The sequence below is a fragment of the Macaca nemestrina genome, chromosome 4 (assembly GCF_043159975.1).
Source record: "Macaca nemestrina isolate mMacNem1 chromosome 4, mMacNem.hap1, whole genome shotgun sequence".
Classification (NCBI taxonomy): Eukaryota; Metazoa; Chordata; class Mammalia; order Primates; family Cercopithecidae; genus Macaca; species Macaca nemestrina.
In genome coordinates this window covers 86,324,822-86,336,783 of record NC_092128.1, presented here as the reverse complement: position 1 = coordinate 86,336,783, position 11,962 = coordinate 86,324,822, and the positions used below count along the sequence as shown (strand labels likewise).

At 34.9% G+C, this 11,962-nt stretch overlaps 1 protein-coding gene across 7 annotated transcripts in view; it reads left to right on the top strand.

Annotated features, from left to right (window-relative positions):
* The first annotated feature begins 9,818 nt into the window (after window positions 1-9,818).
* LOC105475614 (alkylglycerol monooxygenase) overlaps window positions 9,819-11,962 on the top strand; it is a 423,463-nt gene continuing 421,319 nt past the window's right edge. For all 7 annotated transcript variants that reach the window (XR_011622194.1, XM_011731037.3, XM_011731035.2 and 4 more), the window contains exons 1-2: window positions 9,819-10,091; window positions 11,542-11,672. Coding sequence is in view for 6 of the 7 variants with exons in the window: in XM_011731037.3 (XP_011729339.2) it covers window positions 9,966-10,091; window positions 11,542-11,672 (257 nt within the window). In the remaining variant the exon portion in view is untranslated. The remainder of the gene's footprint in view (window positions 10,092-11,541; window positions 11,673-11,962) is intronic.

Below are 11,962 nucleotides of genomic sequence, written 5' to 3'. Positions count from 1 at the left end.
ACATTCTAAGTTAGAGTAGCAACCCAAAACCATGAATCAGGTAATGTGCACTTTTAGATTCGTTCATTAGTGATAGGTTAATTGGAATGCCATAGTAAATTACAACTAAGAAACTGCAGGTTGAGAAAATTAAAATAAATTTATATGCTTCCAGACTTCTCAGAACCTTTGAAATATCTGCATACAAAACTTATCTCTGAGTAGCAGATATAGATTTGGTGTTTTCTAAACTTTTTGCAAAAGCTTCTCTTTGCAGAGCATCTCATGAAACATTCCAGGAAATACTCAGGAGATCTTCCACATTCTTTTATTCTACACTGTGAATTTGGATTAATTCCAACACTGACTCACAATCAGTCCCATAAAGAGAATTACATAGATTCTGACACTGATATGTATGCAGCACTTTGAGTCGTTCTTTTGGCACTGACTACTGTTAAAATAACAATGATATGTATTAGTTTGATGGGATTTTAAAGAAATAACTTCTGAAATACTATTTGTTTTTTATGATCTGAACTCAAGTGTATGCCATCAATTTCTTCAAAGATCATGTTCTACCTGATCTTTGCCTTCTAAGTCGTGGAAAGGACTTTGGCCAAAAGTAATAAAATCTGATCTGAGAAAATAGAGAGTGATTTAAGTTTCATATGCTGCTATTTTCTAATGAAAAGTATTAATACAAAGGATTCAAAGACTCTTAGAGACAATATTAAAATTTTGGCAACACACAACTAGATTCTTTAAAAAAAAGTCCTCAAAATATATGGGACTGTAGTAAAAGGGGAAATAATTAACTTTGTATTATGGAAATAATGTTCTGTACAAATAAAGTAGCCAATTAGATCAGAAAGGGAAAATAAAAATACAAATAAATCTGCACATATCAATTTCTGCAAGTCATGCAGAGCAACTGGAACTCTCATAATAATGGAAATACTAAACTTTGAAAAACAGTTTGGGTATGTCTTAATGTTAAAATATGTTTACCATACTATATATTATAATATGAACAGGATTCTTTAAAAATTACTTATATTATGAGATTATTGATACTAATGTGTAAATTATCATATATTATATTTTCATTTGAATGCCAAAAATGATCTTGAAAATAAAATAAATACAACAGATCTGGTTTTCAATCTAAAAATTAGTATTATTTATGCATTTGAATATGATTGAAGTGAGTATATGAAAATCATTCTTAGGTTTGGCTTGTAATTAGTTTTGTCAGTACTTTTTCTTTTCATTGAGAATTCTATTTTGAATTCTACTTTGGGCTTTGAACTCCAGATTTATGTATCAACCTGTGCAACCATCTCTACTTTGATGTCTACAAGCATCTCATATCATGGTTTAAGCCAAATCTTGCAGTTTGTCCATCACAGTAAATAACAACTTTATTCTTTCAGCAGGTTGAATCAAAGTCTTGAAATTATTCATGTCTTCTCTCTTTTTAATCTCATTACCCACATCTGATCTCTTAGCAAACCTTATCAGCTTTACTTATAATATGTTTTCACAATCACCCTTTCACTTTGACTCCTTCTGCTGCAACTATCCTAGTGAAAGTAAGCAAGATTTACCTGAACTATATCAACTATTTATGAACAGTCCTCTGCTTCCAGCCTACCTCTCTAAAGTCCATTCTTCACAAAGAAACCAAAATGATCATTTTATACATATATTGGACCATGTGACTCTTCTGTTCAAAATCCTCCCATACTTTTCTGCGTATATTAGTTAGGAGACTGTTAGCCGTCAGGTGAACAAGGTTCAAATAATAACAAATACAACACAAAATACATTACAAATTTGGTATTTGCTCATATAATGACCTGATTGATGGGCTGCTCTTCTCTATGTACTAATTCAGAGACTCAGACACCTTCTAATTTGGGGCTTTGTCATTTCATCATGTGGCTTCCAAATTTTACAAAGCAGGACCTCAAATGACACATAGAGTATGAACTCACCTATGTAAAATAATGTGCGTGAAAAAGATCCTAAATACAAGATGTTCATTAAAATATTAATAAGGCTACAATCTGACAGGTGTGGTTATGAGTGCTTTTTTCTTAAATATCTTCTTCATTTTCTATATTTCTACAGTAAATATATATTATTTTATAATTTTAGAGGTAAAAACAAACTTTTTAAGATGATCATGTCAGTGCAGGTTTCCAGTCTAATTCCCAGTAACTGATTCTAATGACTAAAGAGAAAGATACGTGGAGAAAGAAAGGACTTCATCAGTTCTAGAGTACAATCTAGCAAACCATATGTCCCCTCTTTTGGAGAGTTAAAGTTTGGAAATCTGGCAGCATCAAGCAGAATGTTAAGATTTCCTTTCTTGAATTCCCCTTGAAATGCATCTCTATATGTTACTCTTAAAAAACCCAGTTTCTTAAAAAAAAAAAAAATAGAATTTGCCTCCTCTTCTGTAATGGATGAACCCTGTAATCTGCATGTAGTCAGCACTGGTGGGGAGAACTGTTAGTGATATTGATCCATTCTAATTCAAGTCATTTTGGCTTTGAGGGCCAATGACAGCTGAGGAGAATATTATCATCCAAAGTAGGGGGAGTTACAGGAATTGTTACAAGCTAGAAATGTCATGGATTGAGACTCTTTCTTCTAAACAAATTCTCATTTGTCACAACTGTCAATTTGTCCAAAAGCAAAAGCCATGTTTTCTGACTGGGATGCCCCAAACACTAGGCCTTGGACTTCCCCAGCCTCAATAAATATAAATGATAGGAAGAGCTTAAATGGTATTTTTGTATGTTTATAGGAAGAGTAGGGACCAAGGATAACAAAACCAAAATAAGGAAAGCTGATGTGTGCCATGGCAGCTCTAGTTCACTGCAAATGCCTGCAGAGACAGCTGGGGCTGCTCAGTGATAGTTTTATCCTCCACCATCTCATGCTGAACCGATAAGATAGACCTAAACTCCAAAGTGTCACATATCCCTGGAGTGGATACAAGGACTATTCATCCACATCTTTTTTTTTTTTTTTTTTTTTTTTTGTGAGGAGGGGGGTGAAATAAGTGTAAAGAACCCGTATCCATCCACGACAAGAAAATTGGGAGTGAAGGAGGGGAAACAGCTTATTACAAGTTGATAGAGAACAGCTTTTGTGTATTATCTCTGGGAAACTAAGAATAATTTTAGGCAGAACAGTTGTATACACTCAAGTGAGATTGGAAAAAAATTGAAGAAAAAATGATGCTATATGATAAGAAATAGATGCCAAAGAAGGACTGAGAGAGTTTAGGAAAATATTTAAGAAAACAAATAATGCCATTGTGAAATTTGAAGTAGACCCAGAAGGAAGATGAAAATAGAAAAAAGCAAAACAAAACAAAACAAAAACTATACTGAAAGTATAGACTTGAGAAGACAATGTCAGAAAATAAAAAGGAGATGAAAATGGACACAGACAATATGATAGATGTGGTAGATAAAGGGGATCTGGTAAACACATAAATCTCATTTGTGAAGAAGTGTAAAAAATCAATGGAACATAAATAATAAGCACAAACACAATGGCAGACATTGCCCTAAAGCAAAGAAAGATTCAAATCTGAGGTTTAAGGATGCTCACCTCTTCAAGATATTCTACCCAAAATATACAAAACAAAAATGATGTAATTTCAGAGGCACAAAAATATTCTATAAGCACTCAGGAGGTAGAAATGAATGACTTTTTTTTTAAGGCAAGTTGAACTCAGACTTAATATTATTTTGAAATATTAGATGTCAAAAGAAAAGGCAGATCTATAATTATAGAAGTTCTACCACTCTGCTTTTCTTACATAAACACCTCCCAGAAAAGTCGTTACATTTTTTATAATTTTATAAACATTGAAGCTAAGTATCATATAAATAAGAGACTATGATGAAGACCTTTTATAATTACTAAAGAGTGTTATGTCTTGTGCTAATTATAGATTTATTGACTCTCTTTTCCAAATTCAGATTTTATTACCTGATCTGTGAAAGGGAAATAGGTCCTTTAAATATTATTCTTTGCTAGCTGACTTGATGTTAAACTTTGTCAGGAGTGGGCTGCGGAGTCATTGTTAAAGGAAACGGTTTTCCTCCCTCGTTCCTACATGCTCACTTGGCAGGGTCTTGTAACACAGGCAGATTCTTCAGTGCCCAGTTCCTGAAATGCGTAGCAGCCAGTAGCTTACCTGGCACCTCTTCAAGTGGTTTTGTAGGAAAGTGCCTCTAGTAAGAAATTCCTGGTGAACAGTGTCTTCTGTTCTTTTTCATCCTAAAGGCTGATTTAAAGCAAGTTCCCCAGTCCAACCCTGGGGGTAGTGGCTGTTCCTTCTCTCTTCTGTTCCTATGTTGTTTTGAGTTTTCTCAACTTTTATTAGCTACTCCCTTATTATGCCAGCTACCTGTTATAGCTGACAAACCTTTATATTAAACTTCTCCTACTCAAATTACTGTGTTTTCTCTCTCAAATTTGGACCATTATCAATACCACCAGAGGTTCCTAATCAGTTGTTTTTTTCATGTCGTTTCAACAAAAATCTTTTGATGTCTTTTTGTGCTGATTGATTCGCAGATGCAAATACTGAGAGTAAATAGTTCCTCATGTCTTACATTCTCATGGGATGTCTGACATTCATATTAGACTCTTCTCAAGCTTTTTCCCTTGAATTAGACCAAAAAAAAAAAAAAAAAAAAGGAATCCCCAGCAGACTCCCATTGACTAGGTAGCTTTAAGCAGAGATCTGACAGTTACTCGGACAAGAAGACATCTGAAAATGTCTGGGGTGCTGATATGGTTTGGCTGTGTCCCCACCCAAATCTCATCTTGAACTGTAGCTCCCACAACTCCTGCGTGTTGTGGGAGATAATTGAATCATGGGGTCGCTTTACCCCTGTTGTTCTCATGGTAGTAAATAAGTCTCATGAGATCAGATGGTTTTATAAGGGGAGACCCCTTTCGCTTGGTTCTCCTTCTCTTTCTTGCCTGCCGCCCATGTAAGACATGCCTTTCACTTTCTTCCATGATTGTGAGGCCTCCCCAGCCACGTGGAATTGCGAGTCCATTAAACCTGTTTTTCCTCACAAATTACCCAGTCTCAGGTATGTCTTTTATTGGCAGGGTTCAAACGGACTAATACAAGTGTCCTCTTTTTGGTTCATGTGAAGGTTCAAAGTCCTCTGTTCTGTCCATCTTGGCTTCACTTAACAGGCCTTCAGCCAAAGTGCTCTGTCTCTGTTGAATTTTGAAAGAATTACTATTTGAACCAAAAAGTGTATATTTAGCCAACTTATCCTTCACATACATAGGTAAGAAAAAAATTATAGTAAGATATGCAGTTATACATGTACTCTCCTGAAAACTTTTGCAATCTACAACAGTACAAAGGAAAAAAAAAAAACAAGAATGGAAGATATAAGGAAGAGAAGTGTTGGAAGTGAGCATTGACATGATTTAGTCATAGAATTAAGTTTAAATGATTTTATATATATATTCATTCATTCAAAACAAATTTATTGAGTGCCTTTGATGTCAATTCTTTTCATATTAATCCATGAATTTAATGTAGTTCCAATTAAAATGCCAACAGGATTCTTTGAAGTTTAGTCTAAACATTTACATGAGCAAATGTATAAAAACAGCTTCATATTTTTGAGAAATAAAATTCAAGCATGAGAAATTGTACTACAAGTTACCAGAATTTATTATGATGTTGCAATGATGAAGACAACATGACACTAGCATAAGAGTAGATAAAAACATCCACAGAGCTGAATGAAGAGCCTGGAAATAGTACAGGTACATAGAATAGTGGGAAAAGTATTGACTGACTAATGGTGTGGGAAGAACTGTGATCCGTAAAGGCAAGGTACAAAGTCAAATAATTACTACAGACCATATGGAAAACCAAATTTCGGATAATTTAAACAACAGAAATCCTTTAAATATTTCAAAAAAAATCAGAAGATTGTTCTTACAGAATTCTGGCAAGGAAAATGTTCATAAGCAAGATCCAAAAGCAGAAGTAATAAAACAAAGGATAACAGCACACACACAGTTACAATTGCAGTATGACAACATATAGATAACTATTTAAAATGAAATGAGAAAACATTTGTCACATATATAAGAATATATATACTGTATATAGAATTATATATTTATAATAGAAATGGCCTATAAATCAATAATGACAATGAAATAAAATAATGTGCAGCTCATATTAAAAAATAAATTTCAGATTAAGAAGCACAAAAGGTTAATAAATGTACTGAAAGATGTTCAGTGTCATTAGGGAGATGCAAATTAAAACAAGATATCATTTTTTCATTAACGAGTTGGCTAAAAATTATGAAAGATTAATAGTAGCCAGTGTTAGCAAGAGTGTGGAGGGGAAGGCAATCTGAAAGGTGAATCTGGCAGCAATTATCAAAGGGTAAATTTTACATACTCTTCATTGCATAATTCTGCTGCTAGGAATCTATGTAACACAAAAATGTGCAAAATGTATAAGTATTTATAGCACTATGTTTATCATTGCATTACATTTACTAGTTAAAAATGGAAGACTACATTTACATACACAACATTAGAGGAGTAGTTGAATAAGTTATGATGGTGTGCTGGTTCTTGGTTGACTTTTTCTATAGATTGATTCCTCCCTCCCTTTCTCCTTCAGCACTGTATGTAGTAAGAGGTTACCTTCACCAGGCTTCTTTTTCTAGCTTTTTCTCTCAACTAGCTTTTAACTCCTTTAGCTTGTATTAGTCATTCTCACACTGCTAAAAAGAACTATCTGAGACTGAGTAACTTGTAAAGAAAAGACTTTTAGTTGGCTCACAGTTCTGCAGACTGTACAGGAAGAATGACTAGGGAGGCCTCAAGTAACTTTCAGGCATGGCAGAAGGGGAAGCAGGCATGTTTTACATGACCAGAGCAGGAGGAAGGGAGAGAAGAGGGAGGTGCTATCGACTTTTAAACAACCAATCTCTTGAGAACTCACTCACTATCAGGAGAACAGCAAGAGGGCAATCTACCCCCGTGATTCAACACTTCCCACGAGGCCCCTTCTCCGACATTGGGGATTTCAATTTGACATGAGATTTGGGCAGGGACACAAATCCAAACCATGTCATAGCCTAATGGGAAATACTGTTGGGAGACTGGTGGGCAGGAAGAAGGGATAAGCCGTAGTACTTCTCTCCCTTCCCTCTCTGCCATGTATATTATTTCTGGCATTGATTGGCTTTGCTCCATGGGAAATGCTCTTGCTAGACAAGCCAATCATGGCTCCAACGTTTCCTGGATGACCATAGCCCCTGGGCTCTACTAATACCACCTTCTCCATTTGTCCCTACAGCTTAACAATGCTAGTGGCTTCCTATTGGTACTAATCTCTAGATTACCTCTTTGTTACTGTTTGGCTTTTTACTTCTCCCATCATCTGTGTAACAACTCTTTTTTTGTATAAAATTGCCTCTGCATTAAAAAGTTAGAAATAATTTTGTTTTGCTCATTGGAATGCACACACACACTTTTGCAGCCAGTAAAACCAAGAAAAAAAGGCTATACCTGTATAACCATATACTAAAAAAAATGTTCCTGGTAAGTTATTAACTCCAAGAAGGAAGTTGTTATATCTTATGTTTGATATGGCCCATCGAAAAATCGAACCATTATGTGTATATAGAAATGCATTCGTATGATAACAATGATAATAACTACCATTTTTAGGGAAAAAAAGATATGGCAAAAATATCCACCAAGAGGATATGTTATCCCTCTGAAGTGGAGTGGAAGGTGTGCATATATTGAGAAGAAAGGATGCTGTCACTTTTTACTTTAAATACAACTATATTGTTTGTATTTTTTTCCTCTTGTATCACATTGTTAATTTCCAAATTTTTTTTAAGCAGGTAATAAAACAGTATGCCTAATATGATCACTTTTATTAAAAACATTTTTTTCTTGAGACACAGTCTTGCTTTGTCACCCAGTCTGGAATGCAATAGCGCGATCTCCACTGTCTGCAACCTCCACCTCTCGGGTTCAAGCAATTCTCCTGCCTCAGCCTCCCGAGTAGCTGGGACTACAGGTGCCTACCACCACACCCAGCTAATTTTGTATTTTTAGTAGAGACAGGGTTTTGCCATGTGGCCAGGCTAGTCTCAAACTCCTGATCTTAGGTGATCTGTCCATCTCAGCCTCCCAAAGTACTAGCATTATAGGTGTGAGCCATCACACCCAGTCACTTTTATTAAAAATTAATGTCCATGTGTATTTACTTGTATTGGGAATGGTCTGAAAGGACAGTCAATTCTGCTATAACATGTGCTTTGAGATTAAATTTGTTCCAACGTGATTAATATACTAGAAAATAATTTGAGCATACTACCTATGCTCATGTGTGATTTTTTTTTTCAGTGAAAAAGAGTAGGTGAACTTTAAAAAACTGAACTGAAAAACTGAAAGGCGTAGGACGCACAAAATACACACATCGCTTATAATAGCACTCTCACTTCACCTATGTGTTGTGAGCCGTGACACTCACATGTCATATTACAACTTTCTGATTTCAGATAACCCATATTTCAACAAACTAAAGTAACTTACAGTTTGCAAATCTTCCAATGTCTAATTTCCAAAACAAGTTTCAGGCCTTTTTCAAGGTAAAGCATCATATTTATTTTAGTATGTATGTATGTCTTAACCATATAACATGTGTGAAAGTGTGCTACCATTTTTATTTGGCTTTGATTTTTTTTTTTTTTGTTCCTTTTGAGTCGTTATGACGTTTTTGAGGATTTTACCCTAATCACATTTTTCTCATAAGTTCCGTGGATTTTATTGCACAGTTTTGTACTGTATTGTGATTCTTAGGAATGGATATATCACATTATAGCAAAACTGACTATACATGTACCAAAATGTTAATAGTGTTTTGGGCAGTAATTTATTATTGCTTATCTATAGTTTCTATATTTTTCTAAAACAGTCGTTCATTGATACTTTAATTAGATCTATCTAAACATCTTTAAATGATAAAATGGCAGCTAAAGGATGATTACAGCTAGGGTAAAGGGCTGAGGCTATTCTGGCAAGCTCCACATATTCACTGGTAATGTAATAAATTAAGTGCCTTGTAATCTACTTAAAAGGTACAATCACTTAAGCTCTTTCTGTAAAACAGAAATAGGTCTCACAGCAACATCTTGGCACCTTCTTTAATCAGAAAGTTCCCATAAGTACTAACAAGAATCAAGAAGATGTGACTAACCAAGTTTCCATTAAACGATGTAGGTTATGTAATAAGCCAAATGCCCCTAAACTGGTTGTAAACATTCAGAAGTTATAATAGCATGAATCAGATACAGAAATATAAATAGGTAATAAGGAGCCAGATATTCAGGGGCTTACTGACTTTCAAGCTATTATTAAGTAGCTCGCCTATATCCTGTCCCTGCAGGAAATAAAGAGACTACAAACTTGAACACATTGTAAATTTCTAAATGAGGAGAAAAAAATGCTTTTCTATGTGATTTGATGCTTGAGTTTCTATCCAGTTTTTCAGAGTGAACTTGTACCTGCATTATCACTTTTTTCTTTCCATGTCACTGTTACGATTTTTTTCTCTTCTTTTTTAAGTAGTAACTTGCTCCACCTACAGTCAAACTGCACTGTATGACTTTGATTTGGGTATGAGTCCTCTTTTCCCTCCCCCACATGCCCTGTTTCTGGCCTAGCGCCCACTGAACTCTGTACTTGTTCTTGATCCTTGTATTTTTTTGTCTCTACACAGAATCGGCTGTTGAGTGTGCTCTCAATGGAGGGTTTTAGCTGTTCTCTGACAAAGAGCTGGTTCTGAGCTGCACATCTCGTCCTCTTTGTTCAGCCTCTGGCTTCAAGCATTGAATCCTAAATATTCTCCAGCTGGGAATCAGACAAGGGCAGAAATGAAGAACCCAGAAGCCCAGCAGGATGTTTCATTTTCCCAGGGATTTCGCATGTTGTTTTACACGATGAAACCCAATGAAACTTCATTTCAAACGTTAGAAGAGGTGCCTGATTATGTTAAAAAGGTGAGACTATATTGGAAGAGGTTACTCTTACTCTTGCTGCTTTCTTACTAAATGATAAGGTCAACTTTCTTAGGGTTTTGTTCACTTTCATTATTCAAATTATTAAATTCTAATAATAATTCAGTTTCTTAAAGGCATGAAGCAAAAGTAGAATTTCTACTTGAATTTCCTTACAATCCATAGCCATCTTCACCTGTAAATTCCCTCCCTCCTTTGTATGTCACTCCAGAATATGATAAAAACAAAAGTTCAAAGTTTTCCTGGACTCCGTGGCATTGTAAATGTAGCTGTTGGAAGCTCAATGTCAAATAGTTACACCACATCAGTCAACTTTGTAACAATTTCATTTTTAAATCTTTAACTTGTCCACCCCTTCCAGGGAAACTATTTCCTCTTTCATTTGGTAGAATAGTTCTGCAGAATGAAGGATATGCAGCTTGACCAGGTCCAACTCTGACTTCCCTAGTTTGAATTTGAACCAAGTTTTCTTTGAAACTCTGAAGTACTCAGAGGCACATTTCACTTCTGGTTCCTGGCTATGACTGGAAGTGGAAATATCCAGAATTAGAACTTGAGTACTGAAGTTCCCCACCCTATCAGAGTTGTTCCTACAGCACTCACTGGTTCAAGGCAGAAATAGAAAAAAGAAAAAATGACATCACAGAATATGTTACTGAGAGTTCAGTTTAGAAAGCTTCAAAACTCATGATTACCTTCCAAATGAGTAAAATCCACACTTTTTCAAGATTAGATATTACACTTTCTTTCTGATTTTTTTAAGTTAAAAAAAGTGGCACTGATAGCTTCATAAAGTATTATTGTTTATACTGCAACATCAAACCGAATTCAATGCTCCATCACCAATAGTGGAGCCTTCAAAACATTTCTTATTACGTGAAACAAAAATCAAAACCAAGTGAATAAAATCTGAATCATGTTTTAAGAAAACATGCAAAATTACCATATTCTCTAAAATTCTAGGAAGAAAATTGTCTCTACCCTTTCAATTTCATCATTAGAAATAGTTCTGGTAATTTTAATATGAAAAATTAGAATTATGTGCATCTTTAAGGAAAGCCTCTTGAAGTGGATCTAAATTACATATGTAGAGATGATAGACTTCTAATTATTTACCTTATTCTCAATGTATTTTTTTAACCTCATTTGGAAGATGTTCCTCCTAATCTTATAATATTATAATTATCATGGCTATATCTATGATTACGTTTCATATTCAAATTGGATGAGAGAATTTGAGCACATATTTAGCAAATGTCTAAAATAATTAGACTTCTTTACCACTGTGTGGGAAGTAATCCTCTAAAATGGGTGTCTACCATCTCCTACAGGGCTTCCCAAATCTGGGCATTTCAATTCTGGAGTGACTAATTAGGAAATGTAAAATAATTTCATATGGAACATAATCTCTTTTCTGCAATTTCCTTTCCAGGCAACTCCATTTTTCATTTCCTTGATGCTACTTGAACTTGTTGTCAGCTGGATTCACAAAGGGAAGTCACCGGGTCGCTTGGATGACGCTTTAACGTCAATCTCAGCTGGTGTTCTGTCTCGACTTCCAAGGTGAGTTAGATGGTTAACAACGCTGAGTAGAAAAACTGAAATTGCCTAAATATGAGGGACAAAGGAACTCAATGCATGGGAGAATTAGTTTATTTCCACAAATATTCCCAAAGAATTCTGTTCATGTCATTATTTAAAATTTTGATATTTTGTTCTTCACTGATTTTTTACACTCATTTTAAAAATCACCCTAAAGATTATTTATCTTGACTTTGTTGATACTCCTTTAAAATGAGTGCTTCATTTGCCTTATTGTGGTTCCAGCTCTGAGTTATGGTGTAGTTCTCTAT